The 27,408-nt window shown below is 29.1% G+C and overlaps 1 protein-coding gene across 1 annotated transcript; it reads right to left on the bottom strand.

Moving 5' to 3' along the window:
- Window positions 1-1,816: 1,816 nt before the first annotated feature.
- Window positions 1,817-26,668, bottom strand: LOC132937435 (uncharacterized). Its single transcript, XM_061004253.1, has 5 exons — window positions 26,613-26,668; window positions 6,816-6,950; window positions 6,002-6,217; window positions 4,095-4,246; window positions 1,817-2,478 (listed from the first exon to the last, which is right to left on the bottom strand). Exons 2-5 carry the CDS (start codon window positions 6,910-6,912, stop codon window positions 2,239-2,241), a joined length of 705 nt encoding a protein of 234 aa, XP_060860236.1. The 5' UTR covers window positions 6,913-6,950; window positions 26,613-26,668; the 3' UTR covers window positions 1,817-2,238.
- Between the last annotated feature and the right edge of the window lie 740 nt (window positions 26,669-27,408).

Below are 27,408 nucleotides of genomic sequence, written 5' to 3'. Positions count from 1 at the left end.
TACAAGTTTTTTTTGAGAGGAGAGAGGATAGAGGAGTAAGCATTTAATTGTATAGAATATGTTCATAAAATAATTTATCTTACTCGCATGTGAACTGCGAAGGTGTTCTACCTTCAACCCTTTCTAATCACCATTCACCAATAACGCAATTATAAAATACATATAGTATATACACATCTCTGGAGGTTGTAAAAAAATTTACTTGCTAATACGTAATAACTAATAATCATATCAGATTAATAAAATTAAAATTAATTATAATAAGTATTATATTTGGAGGTGGTTAATAGTTAATACCTATAAACCACTCCCCCCATTATTAAACGATACGTGTATGTATTACGTCCGATCGACACTAACCTAGTACAATTCTACCATGCCACCTGTTCACTCGATATAATAGAATATTATTATTGTTTAATTTTTTCCGTAGGTACATCCATAATTAATACGTATTGTATGCAGAAACGTAGTTGTCTGGGTTTCCCGAAAAAGTGTCGCGAACCAAATCCGATCTGCTGCCGAAGAGACGACATACCTATATTTATTAATTATTACGTACCTGCAGTACTACAGTGCGTATTGTACACGTACCTATATTTTATGATTATTAAATACAAAGACAATAATGTAGTAATAAGAGTTACATCATTTGAATATTTGATGTATTATACCTATTAAGGTACAAACCCAAGGACACACCCTTTACATGTACCTACAATTAAATAACAAATAATAATTAACTAAATTATTTTATTTTATTTTATACATTTTTTAAGTTATTGATTTTTATATTTTGTATTAATGAAATTCACCCGGTAATTTTTTTTTTGTATGAATGTGTAATACTTTGTAAGCAGACTAACTTTTGACATGAGTATAGAGGTACGTGAATATTTTGTATGATAAATGCTTATGACTTTTAGACCACAATAAATTATTCGTTTTAAACGATACTGCAATGTTAGACAGCCGATAGAGACGAATATTATATTTTAATACTAGCTGAATCCACAGCAACTACATTAAATTAAATTGAATAAACATTCAGTATACAAGCATATCTACCTGGATAATTTCAATGATATTAAGGAACAAATTATTGGTATCGGATAAAAAATATAACAAATAGTAGGCAAGGTTTTTTTATATGATTGTTTTATATACCTATCCATTTTTTAAATATTTTTTTGTTTTAAACATATTTTACTTGGTGGGAAAACAATACATAGGTACCTATATACATAAAAAGAGTGATGCAGGTCTTGTTCTTGGATATGCTTTTAAAGTTATATTCAATCAATTGCCGAGGGAGAAAAAAATGTGTTTTGAACCCAGTGATGTCAAAACTAATATATTTGATATAGAGTTGTCTTATTTTTATTAATTATAGTGGTTTACAATTTAATTGTGATAGATATTACCAATAAATTTTATTTAAACAATTTGATTTTAGAATTTCTGAACTAAATTTAAATATGTTTATTTTACATTCATATCATCAAATTATTTAATATACTGTACATCATGAATTTATTAATTTATTATTAACCTTGCCAATTATTTTTAAACCTTACATGTGTAATCAATTTCAATACAATTCCAACTGATGATTAATTTTTTATTTCATACTTTTAAATATATACAAAAAAGGTTTTTGACTATACATTTCTTAAACAATTTCGATCAAATAATAAACATATTATGTTGATGGAAAGACATAAGGTACACATAAAACATACAATAGTACATATTACATATTATAGTATAAAACTATAGGAGATTTATTAACTCAAATTAACGTTGGTGCTATTATTAGTATAAAACAATTATTTAACTATTATGTTTTTGAAATTAAAAAAAAATCATATTCTATCTTGTAACTATCTTATCTTAGCTATTATTATTATAGTCATTATTAATTTACGAAAAAAATCATCTACACTATAATGAGATTTTGTTCGTGTAGCTTCAGTTGGACGACCACGACTGGTCTTAACAGTTTGAAAACGAGTAACTTTTATTATTTTTCAAATATTTACAGAACTCTCAGAAAGCCAGAGGCTACTTTCCATAGCAAAGTATATATGTACATAAATAATAAATATATATACATATATACATACACATAAATAATATATGAAGCTCCGGGTGACCTGAGAGTGTACATTTAATTTCTATTTTTGTAGAAGCTCTTTCATGGTGCCGTTATCCTGGCCTGGCTCCTCTAGAAGAAAATTAGTAATCGAATTGGGTGAAGTTGCGGGAGTTTGGCGCTCTTCCTAATAAAAATAGGAGCATGGATCCGTCCGGCCAATATCGCATGCCCTTGGGGAGCATTGGCAGATCTTCCCGTCCCAAAAGAGCCGATAATCCTTCGCACTGGCTTATATCAAATTTCTCTTCTGTTACAGGCTTACTAATTACCATCCGGATTGATCTAATATCCATTTCGATATCGTTAACCACATGGTACATCTGTGCGCAGACCGGAAAAAGACATATAGAAAAAAATAAAATGAATTAACCATAACTTATATAATATATATTATTATCATTATAGGTACACTGAAATCCATCCTTAATCTCCATCAACAATTGTCGATGACATTTAGTTTTAGATCTTCAGATTTCACACTAAGTTTTAAATTAATATACGAGTGTTATTGTGTAAAAAAATCCGCGATGAATAACAATCAGTTAAACCACTGATAACTATAGTTCACTTTAATGATTTTTTTGGTTCAATATTAATTTATTTTTAAAAGCCCAAGGAAAGTAATTGTTTTGTGTTCATTGATTATTAGATGTTATGTTTAACTTAATGTAAAACTTTTTTAATTTAAAATGCTTTATACGACTGGATTAACTCAACTTAACAAAAATAATGATATTTGAAAATTGTTTCAAAAATAAACTAGGTATATGAGGTTTAAGGCTGTTGGAGCATAGAATATTTTAAGTAGTACAATTTAGGAGATTGTGCAAAAATATTATTGGCAAATATTTTTTATTGTGTCAGTAGTAAATGAACCTTATTGTGTGTAATCCATTATCTGGGCCATTATCGTCTTATCGTAAAAAAACCGTTAAAATCGGTACAAAATAGCTATAAGCGGAAGATTAGTTTATGTACTTCCCGATGTCCAATTATTATTTTAAAAATATGTATAAACTCATCATCTCCTTTACTAGGTTATGTAGGAAAAATAATTAATGTTTTAAAACTGAATGTAAGTGTATAAAATAAAAATTTTTCATAATTTTTTTAAATTTTGACATATTTTTAAGCCTCATTGAATACAAAAATCAAAAATCTGTTTCCTACATAACCTAGAAGAGGAGATGATGAGTTCATACATATTTTTAAAATAATGATTGGACATCAGGAAGTACATAAACTAATCTTCCGCTTATTGGTCTAGAACTACAAAAAATACGGTGTGCTCCAACAGCTTTAAATACATTTTTTTACAAATCGACATTTTTCGATAACCTAGAATTACAAGTTGTCTGTTTAAAATTTTTCAAAAAAATGTATATCATGTTTAAAATTTTTATTTTTACTTTTTAGCATTTAGAATAAAAAATAAGAATGTTATACTATATGTGTAACGCAACTGCCAGTAAATGATAGAATAAAATTAAAAAATGTTGATTAAAACAAAATTATTTTCATTTTTCAGGTTTTCCTGTAACACCCTGTATACAACACGAGGGCCTCAATAATTTGAATAGGTAGGTATGCAAAATTATACGTTCAATTATGTTGAGAGGGGTGAGTTGGTGATTAATTATCGTTTGCTAGCAATACCTATTTCTACGATTATAATATTTGCGCATTAGACCTATAATTCGTTTTTAATTATTACAGTAAACTACTTTTTTAAAAATACAATTTTTTATATTAATGATCTTAGTACACTAATAATAAGTATTAAGTATATCACCAACCACTCACGTAAAAACGAAAAACCTATATGTATATTGTGTATAAGAAATAAGAATGATCCTCAATCACGTGTGTCCCCCTCCATCAGTTGAATGCAATAATATAAAATATAAAATAAAACATAAACATATAGTATACTCACGGCACATCTGTAGGTTTTCTTTGTGGTTACATTTTTACATTGATCAGCTGCACTATATTCCTGTAGTGATGTATACAACCAGTTGTTTTGATATTCGATTTTATCAGTTGGTACAAATCTTGACAAACACTTGAACATGAAGTGGTCCATTTCTGATAGAACACACCGACAGAACAAAATATACAAGAGTATGATGAATTTTTTTGCTCGGGAATAATTTTTGTTGACACAAGTAATATTTGTTTGCGTGAGTGTACATTAGGCGTACCTTTTATTACCGGCCTGGTTTTATATTATGTAAGCATAGCCACGCACGTGGGGGGGGGGGTCGTGCCTGAAGTACATGGGCCCAAATATTTTAGTGGTCTGTTGCAATTGTATGTATTGAATGATGACTGTTTTAATAAATTATCTTTAATAACACAAATATTATATAATATAATAGTTACATGGACTTTGACAATGAGACTTTTTCTACCAGCAAGGTCAGTTTCAATTGGATTTTATAGAGATTTCATATTACGGATAATATCAGATATGTATCAAAACAGAGCCATGTTAGGGGCAATTAGGTGCTCAGGTGCATACATTTTTAAGCACCTCCCCCCCTTACCTTACCACGTATATGACATATGTTGAAATTGAAACTACACAGGTAGGTACAACCAATATTCCACTTTTTTATTTGATTATTGTTAAAATAAACATCAAAACAAAGCACAAGTGATTTACAAAACAACACTAAAAATAGTACATAGTTTTATATTATCTATCTGATTAGTTTATTTGTTTATCATTTACTTTTAGTATTACCCTTAAAATGATTATGGGTAGGTACAATATGTCATTGGACGAATTTGAATTATTATCATGTTTAACAGATGTCATAATACATAATATAATATAAATACAGGGTTCCCGCAAGGGGGGGGGGGGGGTGTAGGACCCTTAAGTAAAGAGACCCGGCTATTTTAGTTACCTGTTGAAATTAATTTGTAATTTTTGAAATTTTGATAGGAATACTTATTTTATATAAAATATTATTTTATAATATAAATGCATATTATAATAATATTATATGCGTATTATATTAAGTTACTTTGTTATTTTAAGCTGTGGGTTATCCATTGATTACCTAGAAATCGTGTATGGGGCACTCATATCGCTTGTAATGGGTTGTGTTTTATTTGCAGTTTTGTATAGGGCCCCCAAAACATTTAGTACGGGGGGCCAACATTTGATGTGAGGGGCTGATATACATACACCATTACACCCGTGATTAATTGTACAATGATTCTGAATTGTAATATAATGTATACTATTCTCCCTAGTATAGTAGGTAGTAGGTACCTAGTATTAATATAGTATAGAAATATCAAATAATACGTGTGCAAAGCGCAAGCCAATGTGATAATATTATCATACAAACTAACTAACTACAGAATGACGATCATAATTCATAATATTATAGTTAATTTTGTTTAAAATTATTTATAGTTGGTTTTATATTGAGCCGTACAACCCAAAGTTTTATAAAGCTGTGACGCCCCGTGAAAAATGCCCCATCCTTTAACACAGCAATGTAAAACACACAAACATACACATTCATGTAATTTACAATACAAATCTGTGAAATAAACATTGTATTCTGTGTATATGCATATTAATAGTAGTACTTTCAAAAACTGTCACAACAGACGAGGATAATTGTGCGTTTATAGTACATTTCAGTAGAAACAACTATACAAGTAATTCATAGAATAATAATAATATAATGTATGATAATATTATGCCCATAGTTTTAGCCGGGGAGAGCTTTCATGTAGCCACAGAGGCAGCGCACCTAACCCATCCGGCGTCCACCCCCTTTGTGCATTTATGATACAATAATGATTCGTTATACGTACGATGCGTGCGGCGACAACCTCCACCCATGTCTATACTGTTGTCTATCACGATTTGTGGATCTTCTACCCACAAATGAAACATTGGTACAGGGCTACTTGGCTTGTGGAGTCCCAGGAAGGCGCATCCGAACATTTTCGTCGTAGTTTGTAAAGTCGTTAACTCAAATTCGTTTGTTTCTCCAACTGGAGGGCATATTAATTTCTGAAAACGCAAGACTGCAACACATAGGAATACAAATATCGTATTACATTATAGGAATATTATACTATTTGTAGTAATAAAAATTTGAAGTAGGTACCTATTAAAAATATATACTTATATGTATAGGTAATATATTTATTTAAAATTATGTTGTATACATTGTAGCCTGTAGGTATAATGATAAATACTAAATTCCTTCTGTTAATGATTGGCGTTATTGCTCATTTATTAATAAATAATAATTAGTACTAAAATAATATTAGAATATTATAAGAACCATTTTTTAAATTTTACTATTGTTGTAAGGGTGGGGTTTTTAGAGATTTTATTCTTATTTTTTTAATAGGAACCTGTTATATCTCTACTCATATAAAAAATGTATTATAACTGCAAAACGACCATTTTATAATTAAACTGTATCATCATAATAATAGATACCTATAGAGTTTTCATAATACAGAGTTTAAGTAAAATTGTACAGTGGTTCATAATATTATTAGTATACAATTTGAGGGATTTGGCGATGAGGTACCTATGTCGTTTTAAAGTCAAAAAAAAATCAAAAATACATCTAAATTATATATCGATTAATTATAACTAAAAATAACATACTTTCGTGTGCCTCTTCTTCTGGTATACTCGAGTTTACCGCCACGGAGGAGATGATGATAAGCAAAATGAATATATTTTCCATAATATATCTATCCATACTGTTTTGGGTTTATCGAGAAAATCAGCTAAAACGAACTGTAAGAAAAAAAAACTGAATTAAACGGACGGAATAGAGACAAAACGATCGCGAGCAAAACGGTTGAGAAAAATCGTAAATGTGGATCGGTTAACACACGAATGACGATCCACGCTCTGCGTTCCTTTTTATAAGGCACGTTAGTGGCGGCGGACGCCGTAGTCTGTAGTTATATTTCCTACCACCAGTTGAGCGTAGAATGTATCGTATTACTATAGGCACACGAACTCAGGACACTATACATCGAGGTGGAACAATACACCACTGATACGTGCGTACCAGGAACATAAACCACAATAAGTATTTTAAGTGCATTAATATAAAAAGATAAAACCGTACGAAATCGATCTCTACCCATAAAAATATGTTTTCTCTTCTTATTTTTCTTTAGTGTTCCAATTTTACAACAGTTAATGTTTTCGGCGCCACATTGACCGGTTGTCCTTTATAGCTGTATAACAACGTGCGTGCTCAGGTTGAACACGTCCGTATTTGGTATAGTATATACAGAAATACAGAATTGTACCAATGTGACAACTTTGTAGGTTAGGTTAAGTTAGGTGATGGTGCAAACATATTGTTTATGCAGCCCCAGTAAAAATCAAAAATTAATAATCAGTTTTCTGGTATGTTTCAAACATATAGTTAGTACTATAGTCTATTCACAATGAGATCATTACTCGGCGGCCAAGTTGTGCGCATGGGCGAGGCTTTGTTCTGTGGCAGCGTCTGATGCGTTGCCGTAGTGGGGACAGCGTCTGACCATATGTCTGACCGCCGCCGGACGAAAACTGGTCGCCGTCGAGTAATGATCTCATTGTGAATAGACTATAGACACAGATATTATTATGTCAGTGGGTTAAATATTAAAAAAAAATTATCTGAATTCAAATTGATCGATCCAGTACAATTTAATGGCTCTATATTGGGATATATGTCACCCAGCACCACTAGTATTTGAAGAATCGAATAATGATATAATAGAATATTGTGTGACAAGGGCGGGAAGTGAACTATTTCAGTCGTGGGTGACGTGTGCGGAACGAGCCGCGGGTGAGGCGGGATAGTCGAATTGCACTTATTACCTCAAAATAAATGGTCGAATAATTGCACTTGGTTTCAAAAAAGGTAATGGTCGAATGCACACGGGTCAAAAGCAGATAGTGTTCGAACTGCACTAGTTAAAAAAAAGGAGTTAAAATTTAAGGTCACTATGGACGTTCAAATGTATTATTATAATAATATTTGACAATTTAAAAAAGAATAAAAAAAATATATGTATATTATTACTACAACAAATTATAAAAATTATTTTTAAAAAAAAATTTATAATAATATTTGATGATTTAATATATGAATATTATATAATATTATATTAACATAATGGAAAATAGTATGTAAAAAACAATCATTTTTAACCATGATTAAAATCATTGTCAGTCCTAAGCCTGTAAGTGGAAAGGGAAATGAGTGTTTTATAAACGTTTAACCCCTTCAAATGCATGATATTTTTGTTGAAATACCTTTTTTGAGCCCAAGTGTAGTTCGACCACTACCTGCTTTTTACTCGAGTGCAGTTCGACCATTACCTTTTTTAAATCTAAGTGCAGTTCAACTAAAATAAGTGCAATTTGACCATACCCCGGCAATGTCCGCATTTTGCCTAAGACTGAAATTGCCTTCCTGCACGAGCAGGCGCGGTGTCAAGGGAGGCAAGGTGGGGCTCTACCCCCCCCCCCCCCCCCCCGAGAACAGTTCAGCCCCTTCACCAGTCCCACCACTAAAAAATATGTACGATATAATAAAGTGATAAAACATTATTCTTAAAACCGTAAATATGTTTACCAATTTTGGTTTTGGTTTTGGATAAGGGTATTTATATTTTCTGATTTCGTTTTTGGTTTTGAATACCGGTTTTTATATTTTTCGATTTTGATTACCGGTATTTATTTTTTTCGATTTTGTTTTCGGTTTCGGGTTTTAACGGTTTAAACCGGTATTCAATTCAGTATCCAATATCGGTATTTATTTTTTCTGATTTCGTTTTTGGTTTTGAATACCGGTTTTGAAGTTTTCCGATTTCGATTTTGGTTTTGATTACCAGTATTAGTTATTTTCGATTTTGTTTTTGGTTTCGGTATCGATTTCCGTTTTTAACGTTATTCAAAATCGGTATCAAATATCGGTTTCAAGCCTTGCAGATTAAAAAAGGAAATACTTTCGTATACTTTCATTACTAAACACAATTAATTTAGTTTATATTTATGAAATGTAGGTAAGTAAAAGAAACATAATTATTCATTCACAAAAGTATGTAATATTGAAGTCATAAAGAAATTATAATTTTTTACATCATTATTAATTATGAATATAGTTGTTGAAGGTCTGTGATTAAACATTTTCTTACATAAGGTGTATAAAAAATATTTGACATTATTCTTCAAAAAATGTTAACTATTCAAAATTTTGTACATATTATATATATATATATATATATATATATATCTGTTTAGACTTTTAAGGCATACAATATAAAAACTTGTGTACTATATAGCTAATAGCTAAATTATGTTATATGATACGAAAATATTTATTTTTTATTTATTAACCTCAGTGTTTGTTGAAAAAACCTTAGCCCATGTAAAAAAAATATTTGCCCCACAAATTCTAGCTCCGTGCCTGCACACGCCTCACTCATACTAGGTATTTGTTGTCACGCCTCTGCTTTCATTTATCACGGCAAAGGTAATGCAGGGATCTATGCAACAACCAGAATATTATGCATAATCAATATATTTCAAAAGAAACGATTTGGTTTTATTTATTTTAAGCGTCATGCATGGAGGTTATAATATTAATATAAGATGTAACCAAAAGTTTATGTTTTGTAAGGACCGTGGTACAAATTTCAGTGTCCTGATTGTGTCAGGGGGATAGGTACGCATGATATGCGCGCCCAGCACTTTTGGGAATTTCCACTTTACCACCCTCTGGACAGAAAAAGGTCGCTTTCCAACGCTTAACCGTCATCGAAAACTAAACTTTCGGTGCATGCGTGACAAAAAGCTAGACGCTCTATTTTGGACTGCCCAAAAACAAATATTGTTATTTTGATAAAATTTGTGCTTTTTTACATATTTTAAAATGTAATTCAACAGGTAGTTGAAAGTTGTAGATAAATAAAATAATTAAGATAAATAAAAGGTTTAAAATTATTTAAAGTAAAGCAACCGGTGGAAGCACAATATACGGATACGGCATATTGATGTAGCCTAAATGTAGGAAACTGCTGTAGGCTGTAGCGCAAAGTCAACATTTCAAAATTTCAGGTGGAATGTTGCCGAATATTTTATCAACAATAATAATCAGAGGAGCTTTCAACATAGGTAACAGTAACTCCTATCATATTTAAAAATTATAATTAAAAATTCTTATTTTTTTCTTAAACATGGAAATTAAAACTATAGTACCTATACATATGAGTTACAAATTTATTGTACAATGAACAATCTACATGGATAATAACATAATGTAAATATAATAATAATGTTTTAGATTCATAGCGCTCCAATGAATGTAGTAGATAAATTGTTCTTATAAACTACTTTGAAGAAGGTTTCTGGCACAAAATTGGATATAGTTTGTACTCTGGAGCAAAAGTATAAAAATATTGCTTTTAAAAATGATTTGAAAAACTAAAAAAAACATTAAGGAATAACATTTTTATGCAACAGTAAAAATTATTTTAGAAAAAATTATCTTGTTATTTTGTAATACACAAACTTTTAAGTTAATCAAAACAAATGTATACAGTTTCAATTTTCAAACTTATGTTTTAAAAGTGTATAAGATTCCTATACAAGATTCCTCATAAATTATTCATAAACCTAAAAATCTTAAAAATACGTATCTAAGGTTTTTTTTTTATCGTCATTTTAGGTTCATATAATCATTTGTTTATGAAATGTAAGCCTAGTCAATCGTCATTGATTATATAGACTTAACTTTAAAGGCTACATTTTAGGGGGCTTTGCCGGGCACACCACCTATCATCAATTTCAAAATCATAAATAACATTGTTTTGTTATAACTTCAACTTTATTACCTTTTTATTGTATATATTGCTAGGTGATCCCGAGCACTTTGTTGCCCGTAAAAAATTATAAATCTTAAAAAAAATATGATTGTTTAACTCCTTTTAGGTGTAACTCGCTGCAGTAAGTGCAATTCAGCCATCCTGGTAGGCAATCCGACTATGTCTGATCACGGACAAAGTGAAATTCATCTACCATGGTAATCAATGTTCAAAAATTCGATCTGATGCATACTTGTACCTGATCTTTTTGAATAACCAATGGTAACCAATAATAAATAAATACTAATTTCTACTAATAATTTCCCCTATAACCAAAAGCAACCATTTATAAACAACATTTTTCTCAGTAAATCTCAAAATCCCCGTTTGAGCACCTCCTTGGGGTTGGACCTAGGGGTTTAAAAAATAGACCTATTCTCAGTACTACCAAATATACATAAACAATTTGAGCCAAATCAACCCATTCGTTCTCAATTGATGAATTACTATACATTTTTCACACCATTTTTAGATAAGTATATAGATTATTCTTACAAACTAAATAATTGCCTTATTATTACAATATACTATTTTACAAGTTACAACCATTATATAAAAAATCTAAATAGCAGACTTTGATATTATGGTTAGTAAGAGTATAATGTATTATTTTAAACCTATTTTCTTTGTTTTTGGTCTGTAGCCTAGGGAGTGGAACTGAAACCTTTAAAATATTAAGAACCGGAACAGGAACCGAAACCTTTATTTTAATAATTAAAGTACCAGAACCAAACTTAAATAAAATAGGTTCTTCTAGGTTCAAAACTAAAATTATTTAATTTATCATAATTTAATGGTATTACTGTTTTGTGTATAAACTATATATGATTATATGAAATTTCTTATATTTCTCATACTATTAATTAAACCCGTAATACGGGGATAGGTATTTTTAATTATTGTAGGTACTTTTCGGTATCTAAATTATCTAGAACCGGTACCAACATTATTTAAAACCGATACCTACCTTTATTTTTTTTTTATTAAAAAACCAGAAACGAACCGGTACAGTTATTTTATTTTTGGAGAAAAAATAATAAATAATAAATAAATTTTTTTTATTTAACCAGAACCGATACCGATATATTCAAAAGGTTCCAGTCTCTGAATTAGCCCTGTAAGCAGTGGCGTAGCCTGGAATTTCCATGATTATGCTCAATATAGTAAATACCTATTCCAACGTACGTTCCGTTCACTAAAAAAATTAATTCATTCACGTTCTTTGAAAATATGAATGCGTTCATTTCGTCGTTAATTTATTTTATTTGTATATATCGTTTAAATACGAATACAACATCGTGGAAATCATAATATTATTGTTGTTTCATGTCCAGGCGTGCTCACTGGAATTTCAAGTGTTTTATTTTTATAATTCGTAATATATTATATATCATAATATATCAATCAATATTTATTAAATAATAAATAAATTTGAACGTCTTAAAAATTGTTCAAATTCATTAAATATATTAACGTCGTTCACGTTCAAGTTCTATTTGAAAATAACGAATGACGTTCACGTATCGTTCACTAAATATGAACGTGAACGCGTAAACGAATGTTCATGAACGACGTTCTTTCCAAACACTGACCTATTCTAAGAAACCGTCGTCTGCTGCACTTTTAGTACTGTGTACAGTCACGAAAGAACGGAAATACCACGTGTCTATTAATACATTTATTTTGGCCACTAATGATATTATTATTAATTTTGTGAAGGGGCCTCGCTACAGCTATTATTTAAGGGGCAACATTTAGACAGTTTTTAGTAAATTACAGTTCAGAATAATATAAGATTTAATTTTTACAAAGTGTTCTGTACGATCTATAGACAATTACAAATGTTTTTTTCAGAATAAAGATCAGACAACGTAAACTAACTTTAATTATTTATCAAAACTTTAGGTCCTTTGAGCTAAAATTGACGGCAGTAGCGAGGACCCCTAACTATGGTACATTATGGGTATGTTTGATTAACTCATTATAATAATATATTGGTTTACCATTGGTACTGTATACAAATAAAATATTATGATAGTAAAATTATTATTGTACACTTATAAACCTAACACCATAAATTATATTCATATTTTAATTGCATTGTAAAACAATTAAATTTAATGCTGAAAATTTCAATTTCGATTTTAAAATAAGCTAGTGATAAATTAGTTTAAAAAAAGCTATGCACTGCATTAAACAAATACATTTTCTGTAACACCGAAACACTACTTGGATATAATATAAAAAAAGTGAGCAAATGGATGTAGCTCTGCTGTACAGTTTGTTAAAACTGGGTCACTGTATAATGGATAGTAATAAGTTTAAATTCAATGATAAATATCATTGTATACGAAAAAGGATTCTGAGCGGTAAAGGTTTGTCAAATTTGAACATAAAATAACTATAAAAAAACCTGTGTTTTATATTTTTTGGTTACAGAATACTTGTATTAAATTTTCAAGCTTTTTGACATAACGAATAAAATTTTAATGAAATTTTGAAGATAAAAACTAAAAAAATTTAAAATTTAAAATGTCTGTTAACAGCTCGAAAACAAACAAAATATTTTGAACATTTTATCAAGTTTAGGAATTAGTAAAGTAAAGATATGATATAAATTTCAGATGTCTATGGTTATTAATTTTTGATTAACAGCAAAATAAGAATATATTATCTATACTTGAGAAATCGAGTGAATATCCAATGTTGTAAAAATTTGAACGCCAAACGCTCATAAAATTTAATTTGACTTTCTTATCGACATTTTTGAAGTAAAACTTTTTAAGGAGGGTACAACCTCGAAAAATTGTGGGACGAAATCGCGTCATGTGACTTTTTACCGCCTCAACACTATTTTCAGCTTATGGTTATAAATAACCATAAGAATTTATTTATTTATTTTTATTAATTAAACGGTATAAAAATATTTTGGTGCTTATATTTTGTAAAGTTTCAAAATAAACTACATACTAATCATTAACTTTTCATTAAATTTGTAAGCCTATGCTAAAAAATATTAACATTTTTTAAGTTAAAATAATAAATAGGTATATCAAATAACAATTTTAAATTTTAGCGAATTTGATGAATTTCGTCAAATTTTGAACTACAAATATGTGAATAACACAACAAATCAAAAATTGGCATCTCGTTGTCGCATATCCATTGACCACATGACAAAAACTACAAAATACTTGTCAGGCCGTCACTAATGCCTAAATAATCCCAAGGTCAGAATTTCAAAATACCGTACATCCGGTGCAGTTTGGACAGACACGACCACCTGCATACAATTTTAATGGGTACATTCCTTTTTAGAAAGTAGAAACACGAAAACACGACCCTATACTATGTATGCACAATAAAACGAGACGGTATAATCACAGAATATGTGAAATTTCACATATTCTGTGGGATAATAATATTATTATTTACTACATATAATTTCATATACCCTCTTAAACGTCGCGCTCAGTTTTAGATGAATGTTTTTATCGGAAAAAATTAGTTATAATATAATAGGCATTTTAATCAATTTGATAATGGGAATCCCATTATGGGATTATATTAAATTGTACTCAATCGTCGTTTTATTTAAACAAAGACTAAATTCTGACTATTAAGTCTTACAATAACTAATGAGAACTCATATTTTTTAATTTGGTTCTTATAAATACGCATACATCTCGTATTTATGACTGGCGGACGGCGGTGCACTGGTGTGACAATAACAAAATAATAACGATATCCAAATTTTAATTTTATTTACATACCTAATTACATAATCTCATGAGTTACACAATGATGCAATCAAAATATATAAGCCATATAACATACTTAAAAGTGCCTTCGCCAGAAAAAAATTGTTTGTGGGGGGGGGGGGGGGCATTTTCTAGCTTTTTTGATGCTAGAATATCTAATTATGACCCCTTTATTCATAAAGTGTATCTACTCTTTTTATGACTATATATTTATTTTAACAACTATGGTGCCAATATTTAATATAACAATATATTAATATTATTGTAAACCATAGGTTAATGTATTCATTAATATAAGTATATTAATATATCATTATATCAATATGTGTTGTAAACAAAACATTTCATTTTTTGTTCGAATATATAGTGACGTGTGACTGCGCGTACATACGTTACTGATTTCTAAAAATCTTAGCCATAGTTTATCTTAATTATTACATAAAGCTTCAGAGAACTCACACACGCTAATGATCAGTCACTATACAAATAGTCGGGGGATGGTCGTTTGGGCAAAGGTAATCATTTTTACCGAAAAATAAATAGTCTGTTTGGGCGAGTATCATTTGTACCGTTTGGGTGAGTAGAATTATTTTTACTTAAAAACCAGATGATGATTCAGTCATTCTGTACAAGTTGTATACCTAAATAATAACTAATAAGTAATAACACTGCAGTGTGCTATGTGATGTGCTGTGTATATACTATTATACTTAATTGTGGTAGGTACGTTGTACGAATGTTATTAAAAAGTATTAAACTAAAAATCGTATATTACTATACAATATATAAATTAATATATTTATAAACCAATTGAAACCTTATTATAATATTATGTGACGTGTTATTTTAATTATTATTTTTCTACTGTGGATTACTATATAATAATATAGCTATATCTACCTATACCAATATATGAATAATTATGTACATTAGGTACTATACAATACATGATTAATTAACTTATAAACCTATTTAAACCTTATTAACAAAAAGCTTCAAACGGAAGCTTTGGTAGAATAAACCCTCGCCCAAACGATAGTTTTAGTTGAATTGACCCTCACCCAAACGGTATATATCTATTCGCCCAAACAGACTATAATTTGAGTCGATTCGCCCAAACGGTTTATGGATGTAGAATATTTCCTAAATACAACCCTTTCAAAATGGTTCGCTTTTGACAACCTTAACTTTTAATTTTTATCAAACATATAATATAATATAAAACAAGCCAAAACAAATTCTAAGCAAATTCGGGGGAGAGGGCACGCGCCCTCAGTCCCCCCCCCTGACTACGGCACTGATACCTAACATAACTTTAGTATCTACTCTTCAACATAATACATTTAATTATTTGAAAAAGGATATATTTTAATGATATTGTATTTAAGTTTTTAAATCATGCAATCATATAAAAATGTAGTACAATATATATAAAATAGAATTACAATTATTATGAATCGATAACAGTGTTTCGGCACCAATAAGATGTTTTTTTTAAAAATATTTGTTACCTACCTACCTGTATAGATTAACAAGTAGATAAGGATAACAATACATAATAGCAACGAATCACCGTGTTCATAATCAATAGTATCACAATACATTATGTATATACCTAATCAGGTAACATAAAATCATATCGGGTTCGATAATATACGCTGGTTACTTACAAGCGATGCTTGAAAGAAGTTATGCATTTGTTGTACGGAAGCCGGAAGGTGTAAACACACGTCATTATGCGAAAAGTTAGTTATAATTTATAAGTAATTAAATAATTAATTTGGTGACTATTTATGGCTTTAAACAATTAAACATAAATACAAACGACTTGGTGCCGTAGTGCGTTGCATTTGATTTGTATAAGTATGCTGTACTTTTATTTTTTATTCGAAAAATCGACTTTAAATATTCAAACGAATTTACATATACGATATTTGCCATTATTTATAAATTTTTTTTTTATAATAATTACTCAGTATTGTTTTAACAAAAAGAATATAGAATCTGATCGGAGCGATGAATGAATTGATTATACAAAGATGTGTGTTTTCATTGTGTGTCATCACCTTTTATCACAGTAAAAGTGCTTGGATTTTCTTCAACAGTATCTTTTCTGATAGTAAAGTGAAACTAGTTGTAACTTGGGGGGAGTAAAAAGTAAAGTTTCCAGTAGTCTTCAAAAACCGCAGTGAAAAACAAAAGAAAAATTAAGGACAAACGGGAATTTTTACGCAAAATTGATTTTTGACAAAATTGATTTTGGTTTTTAGTGTAACTCTAAAACAACTGACCGTAGATACATGAAATGTTCACTGAATGTTCAAATTAGCATTTTCTATTCACCATAACCATATTTTGACTTATATTGAGCTGTTTACAGACATTTTCAGTTTCCATTTTTTTTCAGTTTTTTATTCTATAAAATTTTATTTGATAGTAAAAATGCTTGAAAATTTAATAGAAGGTTCCTAATATATTGTTTCAAAGACAGATGAAAAATATTAAAAATTCGTAATCACAATTTTTTTTATAAGCATTTAAAGTTTAAATATTGACAAAATACGTAAAATTCACGAAAATATGCGAATTATTTTGAGTTAGAAATTCAGAAAAATGTGCACATTCAAATCCAAAATTTGAAAATGTAATACAAGATTCCTCAAGGTTTGTCCATCAAAAAAAATTACTATAAGCAGATCAAATTTAATTTGTATGAGCGTTTGAAGTACATATTTTTACAAGATTGGATATTCAATCGATTTCTCATGTAGCGATTTTGTTATTTTGTTGTAATTCAAAAACGAATAACGTAGATACATGAAAATTTCAATTGTTTATATTTTTATTTTATATACACCATAATATTTTGAAAATATTTTGACTCTTTTTGAGCTGTTTACGGAAATTGTCAGTTTTTAATTTTTTCTAGTTTTTTTTCTATGAATATCAATAAAGTTTTATTTGTTGGGTAAAAAATCGTGAATATTTAATACAAGGCTCCTGATATATTGTTTCAATAACAGTTGAAAAATATTAAAAATACGTAGGCACAATTTTTTTATAAGCATTTAAAGTTTAATTTTTGACAAAATGTATCAAATACAAATTTACAATAATATCATCAAATATATACTTAGTAATAATATTATCATAAGCTTATCTCTAGCTAAATTTCAATTTTTTTAGTTTATTTTTCAACAAAAATCAATCAAATTTTGTTTGTCGAGCCAAAAAACATGAAAATTTAATATACCTAAGGCTCCTGATATATTGTTTCAATAACTGTTGTAAAATATTAAAAATACATAGGCACATATTTTTTAAATTAGTATTTAAAGTTCAAATTTTGACAAAAGTTATCAAATTTGAAATTTAATAATTATTTTGTAGTCATCAATTTATAAAATGTTGAACTTTTATATGTAAGGATTGAAAATGTAAAACAAGGTACCACGTAAATAGGTTATACATAAATAACTTTATTCACAATAATATCATCAAATATACTTAGTAATATCATAGGCTGACTGACCGTCTTCGCTCAAAATATTTTTTCTTATACAATGATATTATATCATTGAATTCAAATTTAACACTAAAGTCTTTTTCCGATTAGAGGCGGTAAATTGGAAGTCTCCGCTAAACAGTTGTCGGAAAGTTTACTGTCCAAAGCAAATTAATATACGTGAACGAATCGATATTATGTTTTATCTCTTATATCATATTCTTGCTTGTAGATGGCCTGTTACTCCGGTGCTGTTCTATATGAAACAGTTTAGAAAATCTAGATAGTGAGAACAGCAAGGCCAGTTGTGCCGCAATAATATCTTCCGCTACTGAATAGCTCTTTTTCCGTAGCTTCTACAGGCTTATAGGTTATTAGATACCTACTAAATCTGTCGTCGTAGCTAGAAGTCGGTAACAACATAACCAGAAACGTATTTAGGGTGAGACAATAGTGTATCTTGTTGCCCAGTGCGACAAATTAATATTGATATATTATTATTGTGTATTTATTGTAACAAAAAATAAATAAATTTATATTATAAATTTTAAAATTTAATTATTATATGTGGCTCAAAAATGTATATTATTTTCATAAATTAGTCGGATTTTGTATTAATAATTACAAAAAATATTTAAGGTAAACTACGGACCAATAATGGTGTTTTGCGTTACCATCATTGACAATTGAATCAGAAATAACAAGTATAGAGGCCCAGGGGCTATTTTTCGGCCGGGAAATATGAATCAAACCGACCCTTGAACTGCAAATATATCTAACATCAACCATTAATATTGTAGTATAATTGAGTATACCCAATTATTATAAGATATAACTTCAAATGTTGTAAACTGACAATAAATATTATATGTTGTAATACCAATAAAATATACAACTCACGCAATGAGTATTCTTTTTTTAAAAGTATTTACTAATTACTTATTATTTTCGTATACAGACGCTGGTAAACACACATTAACTATGAGCAGGAGTGGATTGGCGATTTTTTTCAGCCCGGGAAGTATGAATCGAAAATATTACTAATATTGCCCCCCAAAAATGGAATTTTTTTTTGTCATTTAACACATACAATAAGGTGTTCCTTAATTTACAATTTCAACATTATTGTTTAGTCTCTCCTCTAAATTAGTTACATATTTAATAACTATAATAGTCTTGGGTTAGTCAGATAAGGTTAAACTGTCCCGAACTTGAATTCAAAGCAGAAATTATCCTTAAATAGTTTGTAACCACTATAAATATAAAAACATTTTGTATTTTAGTTAGAAGTTAATTACATTTTCTAAACCTTTTCTTGTCTTAATATGACTATATTCTATATTGTCTTTACTGTATAATAATACAATTTAATACACAGTTCACAATCATTAAGGCAGTTAGAAACGGTTCGTTTTTTCGGGCATTTAAACCAATAAGTGGAAGAAAAAAAATTATACTTTCAGAAGACCAATTTTAATTTTAAAAAAATATTTGAATTCTTTATTCTCTTTTCTAGATTATGTAGGAAATTAATTTTATTATTATCAATAAAGTAAAGGGGAATTTCGAAAAAAATAAAATATTGATTTGGTACGTAGGTACTATAGGTACTAATTAAACAATATAAAAATTCAAAAATCCATTTCCTACATAACTTAGAAAAGAGAATAAGGAATTAAAATATGTTTCCACATTTTGGGACTTTCATATTGAAACTCTTTAGATATCAAAATATAGTCTGCGCGTATGTAGGTACGTGACGGATTTCCAAGAATCTTAGCATAAAGTGTTCGGGGAACTTACACATATTAACGATCAGTCACTATATACACACAGTCACACATCACTCACAATGGATTTGGGAAATAGAATATTTCCTAAATCCAATCCCTTAAAAATGGTTTTCTTTCACTAGCCTTAATTACCTATTGCCTATTGGGTATAATATATAGGGTATAGGCTATGATCTTATAGGTATTATGATTTTAATATGATTTTAATACGATTACCTATAATAACAAATTAAAATATTAATACAGATTTTGATAATTGTATGTTAAAATAAAAATAATGAACTATGTTTGCCAACTATTATGTTTATGTTTTTTTTGAGAGAGAGAGTGTCATTAGATTACTGATTAAACTACTTAAGTGTATAAATAGGTAGTTACAAGAAAAAATTATTTAGCTCTTGTAAATTAAACCTATACCAATTATTTCAATTAAAAGTATTAATGCATATTTTACTAAACTTTAGAGGCCCATAGTTAATAAACTAGCGAACCAAAATTGATGATTTGACTATCAAAATTTTCAGAAAAAAAGCTTTACCAGAATCCATTAAAAGATATATTAGTTACCATTTGAAAAATAAAGTTGATTTTGCTATTGGTACACCTGCGTGTTTAAAAATTTAAAAATTGTTATAAAAAAATTTCCTGTTAAAAATAGAGAAACACGTTTTTTTTTGTTTTAACGAAATTTTATATCATCGATCCATAATCGTTAAAAAACCCCGCGTACAATGACATAAGATACACCCTGTATATGTATATAATATTATGTGTGCTTCACTTTTGTTAATTACTAGTTCATCTACCGTGTTACTAATAAACTCAAAACGGTCGTAACTAAGTCAGCTGCGGGCGTGAGAAATTGTAAAGCTAATGGCACGGTTAGCACAAGAATGGCGATTGGCGAGCTGCACCCCGTGTTTCGTTTTATAAGCCGCCTTTGCAAGTGGTTCCCAACACTGGTTGAGCGTTCGACACGAACTCGGGACGCTATAGTACGTCGAATAGTGTGCACCCCTGATACACACCTACAGAGAACATAAGTCCCAATATAATAAAATAAAAAGGGAAATCGTACGAAATCGGATTCTAGTATTCTACCCATAACAATATTCTTCTTCTTTTTCTTTTACGTTACGACACTTAATATCTTTGGTGCCCCGTTGACTGAGTATCATTCATAGCTCGGTCTGTCCATACACGTATTTCGTATAGTGTAGGTATGGGTATAACACGATTCCGCACGTTCATTGTTCTATATTACCTTTTTTTTTCGACCCAACTCCGTATTGTATTCGAATGCGACGTTGCCATGTAACGAATGCGATTCCGCACGTTTATTCTTGTAACATGAGATTGATACAATTAGTGCATATTATTTAGGGACCTGAACTTTTCCATATTTACCCCGACATTTCAAGTTCAAACTAATTGAAAATAAGATAGGTCGGGTTCGAAAAAGTATGTATGATTTACGTCGAAAAGATTACCCAACATTTCCACAGTCATTAAATAGTGCTATCACACAACTTATAGAAATGCAAAACGAAGATCGCTTTAGATTTAAAAACGAAAAGTTTATTCATGTTTCTGAAAATACCTACTGTATGTCTGTATTATAATAACGGTGTCGCAACTATGTATCAATCGGCGAGGATGTACATTATAAGGTATAAGGTCCCAGTAAAAATATAATTTATGATTATAAATAATACGTTTTCAGGTTAGTATCAAATATAAAGTTGAACTATATGTATATGTATAAATCATGTCAATGAATTAAATCATAAAAATATATTTATTATCTATACTCAGTAAATGTGAAAACGGATATTTAAATGTGTTAAAATAAATCTTCCTATGCCTACACGTGCTATATATAACGTACTTATAGTATTATAGGCCAATGGTTTTCATCCAGTGTGCCGCTAGCGTATTTAAAGAGTGCCGCATAAATCTATTAAAAGTGGAAAGTCTACGTTTAATATTTAATATATATTAATATACTTAATACCTATAAAGTATGAAGAAGGCGTGTACCGAATTATTAGAAAGGTTAAAAACCACTAGTACAGAAGATTATATATAGTCTGACATTGACTAAATCTACATACCATACCTAACCTAATTGCGATCTTAAAAGAGTTTTATTCAATAATAATAATAATAATAACTTTATTGCATTTTAGGAAAAAATATACATACATCATACAAATAAAAATTATTTAAATGATTGTCTCCAAAAACCTAGGCTTTTAAAGGAGACAACAATTCTTATTTTAAAAGTTTGTTTACAATTTTAAGACAACTACATTCAGAGGACGTTATACCCGCATGTGTTGTCTCCGTCTTACAAGTGCGTAACATAGCAAAGTTTACGCTCAGCAGAACACGTGTAGCTCCGTTAGTATAAAAATTAGAGCGATTGACCTCTTATAAAATCTAAAGGTAAAATTATTATCTAGGCAACCACATCGGCTTTTTAGTATATTTTAATTTTAAAGCGAGTTATGAGTATTTTAAGATGTATAAAAAATTTACGATTTTAAAATACTCATAACTCGCGTTAAAATTAAAATATAATAAAAAGCCCATGAGGTCGCCTAGATAATAATTTTACCTTTAGATTTTATAAGAGGTCAATCGCTCTAATTTTTATACTAACGGAGCTACACGTGTTCTGCCGAGCGTAAACTTTGCTATGTTACGCACTTGTAAGACGGAAACAACACATGCAGGTATAACGTCCTCTTAATAATTCTTATCAAACTATTCAAATTAAGTTTGAACAAACAAATAAGTAATAACTAAATAATATATTATAAGACAGGGACAATATTTAAGTACGGTACAAATGTATGTACAATTTTATAAACAAGATTTCAACGTATACTTAACAAAATTTTTTTTTTTTATTGAACTTGAGCCCGGTAACTAAGGCCATTAGCTATTTTTTGTTTTGTTTGTAGGTTTTTTTTATTGGTAAGGGGAGAAACACGTGTGTGTTTGTTTTGGCAGAATTTTTGATTTGGGCACCCGTATGTATCTGCCATGCCCGGGTGGAGGATGGTGGCACTTGAATATACTTTTTATAATGTTCATAATTATTATAAAATAAAAATTATTTAATCTATATCGTTCTTCGTGCATAAATGAATACCTATATTAATATTAAAGGGGTCTTTTTTCCCAAATTCAGTATTATATTTATTTAATCTAAAAACATTGTATATAGTTTGAGGATTAGAATAATATTATGATTGAAACTGACACTTTCAAATTTATAAAAATATATATTTGTAAGTACTTCTTTTGCATGAGATTTCCCCAAATTTAATATATCATAAGTATTATATAGTATGTCAGAATTCGAATGAAAGGCTTTCTTAAAGGCTATCCTTAGTAATGATTTTATAGTAGTTCTGAGAAAACCTAAATATTTAATGAAGGTACTACCCCATACACAAATTCCGTATGTGTATACTGCCTGTGCAATTGCACAGAAAACCATTTTCATATAGTTGGGTGATAAAATATTATTTAATGTTTGAAAGTTTAAACCTACCAAACATATTTCTTAATTTTTTAACCGCTGAATCAAAATGAAAATTCCATTTTAAAAACTTATCAATCATGATCCCCAGATACTTCACTGATTCTGCACCTCTTACACTAATTATATAGTTACGATTATAAAACCCATCATAATATTGTCATCGTGTATTTTAATGGGTGCATAAATTTCAAGACTTTTAACTTTTGATAAGGAAAAAGGAATATAACATGTTTTATTAAAATTTATTTCCAGAGAGTTTGCATTAAACCAATTTTTAATAGATGACATAATTTTTGTTGCTTTACGCATTATAATATTAAATTATATATTTTTATTACATTACCTATATTTTATAATTATATTTTGTATAGTATATTGCCCATCGGTTTTCATCAGTAGAAAATTCGAGATCACGACGTTATTGCCGCTTGCAGATAATAATATGTATTTTTAAAATTATTAATTATGATAGCCAATTATCGTACTTTAAAAAAGTTATAAATTAGTGAATAAATAAAAATAAAACAATAATCAAAATTACAATATTTATCTACAATGATTTATTTTTAAGTAATTCAAAGAGACCGGATATTAAATATTTAAATCCATTGTAATGCCTAATATTGTAACATACCAAACTGTAATAAATATCCCGACACACAAAACGTACATATTACTTTTTTAGCGTAGCATACTTTGGTCGATATAATATTTGAATAATTATATATATTATTTAGATCAGGCTTAGAATTTGTTTAATAACTATTTAGCTACTCCATTGACACTTTTAGCCATGGTAGTTTTTATGTAATAAAACAAAAATTTGATCGTGTCGAATTATGTTTATATGAACCTATAGTGTGTTGTGTGTAAATCGCACAGAAACAAAATCTCTTCGTGTGTCATTTTGCTGTCTTCAGTTAGATATTCACATACATCATATGGTGGTATTATTAGTTATTATTAATATGGTTTTTAATATTTCTTATAATTTTCCTGGTTTATTTTTCGGATAGTCTATATAATTCGATCGATACAGCACATGCAGTTTAAAACTCGAATATAAAGACCCTTAAAACCGGTCCATGTATTATTGATTTCCGACAACAATTCAAAATTCGGCGTCTTGTTGTCGCATACCTGATGACCAAAGGTCAAAAACTACCTACCAAACAAAAAAAACTGTTCGCCGGCGCCGCAAACGCCTCGTGCAAACCATATAAAGGTAGGAATTTCGGTTCGAAGAAACTACCGGGTCAGACTTCCGGTTGGATCAAAAAATAATGAAAAGGTATAATATAAAACCCACCAGTTTTATTCTCTTACCTGTAATGGGTATATGGAAACTCCACCAGCGTTAAGGCCTTACTTATCTTAAACTAAATAATATATCTCAACTAAGTAAACTCAAAAATTCAAAATGAATAAAAAATTATGGTGTATAGAGGACACTATAAATAGTTATAATAATGGATTTTTATTAGATTTAATAGTTAGAATATCTACAAATTGTTTAACATAATTTTAGTTTACAGTTTAAAATATTACAAGTTATAACATATGTCATAGTATAACACACCTATAAATATTTTTTGATTATTACAATATTATCCATCATGATTTTTTAATTTAATACTGATTATTACAATTTGTATGATTTGTTCCGGCAATTATTATTTTTATGTTTAAGTTTTATATATTTTTTGGCATATACGCATACTTAACTATTATAAAACTATAAAATTATGAATTTTTGTTTCCTAAGAATTGGTGTACTATATTAATTGTATACTGTTATTTGATTTTCTTTGGCGGAGTTTATATGAACCCAAATTTTACCTGTTTTATTTACCTGGCAGAGTATGAGATTTACAGGTACCTAAAAAAAAACTGTACATCTGGAAGGTTTTGCACTGTCCATAATATGCACACATTTTTTACTACCTACATACATGTATAGAAACATGAAAAACATGACCCTAAACAACGGCACTGTGTAATAATATTATTTCAAATATACCTACGTATAAGTGTCGTGCATCGGTGTACCAGAAAAACAGATTACCTACGCAATAAACTAACTTTAATTTAATTTACTTCTCTTGACTTCATAAGTCACAACAATGGCGCATCCAGGGGGAGGGCAAAAGGGGCATTCTCCCCCCCCCCCCCCCAATCGCCGTAGTTTTCCTTTATTTTACACTGTGTTTAGCCAATTTTGCAACATTTTGTACTTTTGCCCCCTCTCCCCATGCCACTCCCAAAATTAAACCCTGGATCCGCCACTGACTCACACATTGACACAGTCAAGATATATATAGAACATATAAGATGCCTAACACCATTCCTTAATACACTACACTCTAACCTAATGAGTAATAGATTCAATTATTTTAAAAAGGATATCTTATAATAATAATTATTTTAAATCATGCAATATTAACTGTAATACAATTTTATACTTAAAAATAGTATTACAATACTACCAATAAGATAGTAATTTTTGAAATATTTGTTATGCACCTAAATAGATTGACAAGTAGAGAAGGATGCATCAATACATTACGTATACTACTATACCAACGTATCCTCCAAAACATATTAATAGGGAAATATAATAAAAATATTATTTTGTCACGTCTGTCCCGTAAGTTTAATTTTCAATGAGGGTTGAAGTAATCGAAAATGATTTTATTCCCTCCAGCAGACAGTAAATATAATTATTTATATGATATAAAAATACTAAATACTAAAATACTAAAATACTAAATATATAGACCTTAAAAAACGGTCCATTTTAACCCGCATGATTGTGATACAGTCGGAAACGTGATACAAATTTTCTTTATTTTTTGTCAATAATGTACAATATTTTATCTAGATATATTCCCGGGCGGAATTTACCATATACCTTAATTTTACCAGTTTACTTCGGGTGGAATTTACACTTCACACATGCCATTTCTGTCCGATTCATATTCTATCGTGCTGTAGCTGCAGTTCTATATGCGGGCCACACTCGATGCACCTGCAAGACATATTGGTGTATATTAATCATTACTGTACAGACGTACAGTTGTACATTTGTAATATTAAAAAGTGGGTAGTTGGATGTCACTCTGCTGTACAGTAGGTTACAAGTGGATAGTGTTAAATTTGAATTCAATGATATAATAGCATTGTATAAGAAAAACGATTCTGAACGAAAACGGTCAGTCAGCCTATGATATTACTAAGTATATTTTAAGATATTATTGTGAATAAAGTAATTCATATATAACCTATTTACGTATTTACTTATATAGCCTTGTTTTAAATTTTTAATGTTTTGTTTGACCCTTTTGTTTGTCATGTACCTACGTTATTCTTTTTTGAACAACAACAAATTTTTGTAAAAATATGAACTTCAAACGCTCATAAAAATTTAATTTGATCTGCTTATTGTCATTTTTTTTTTTGATAAAAATAGACAAACTTATGAGGAATATTTAATTACATTTTCAAAACTTAGATTTAAAAAGATACATTTTTAGGAATTTCTAACTCAAAATACTTTTCATATCTTCGTAATTATTACGCCTTTTGTCAAAATTCAAAATTTTAATTTTTTTCAAATGTCATATTTTAGATTCTGAGCTAAGCGATGAATGTATTGATTTTACAATGATGTGTGTTTTTTTTTTTATTTTTTTTTTTTTGTGTCTGTC

This window comes from Metopolophium dirhodum, chromosome 1, assembly GCF_019925205.1.
Source record: "Metopolophium dirhodum isolate CAU chromosome 1, ASM1992520v1, whole genome shotgun sequence".
Taxonomy (NCBI): Eukaryota; Metazoa; Arthropoda; class Insecta; order Hemiptera; family Aphididae; genus Metopolophium; species Metopolophium dirhodum.
This window is presented reverse-complemented; position numbering and strand designations above follow the sequence as displayed.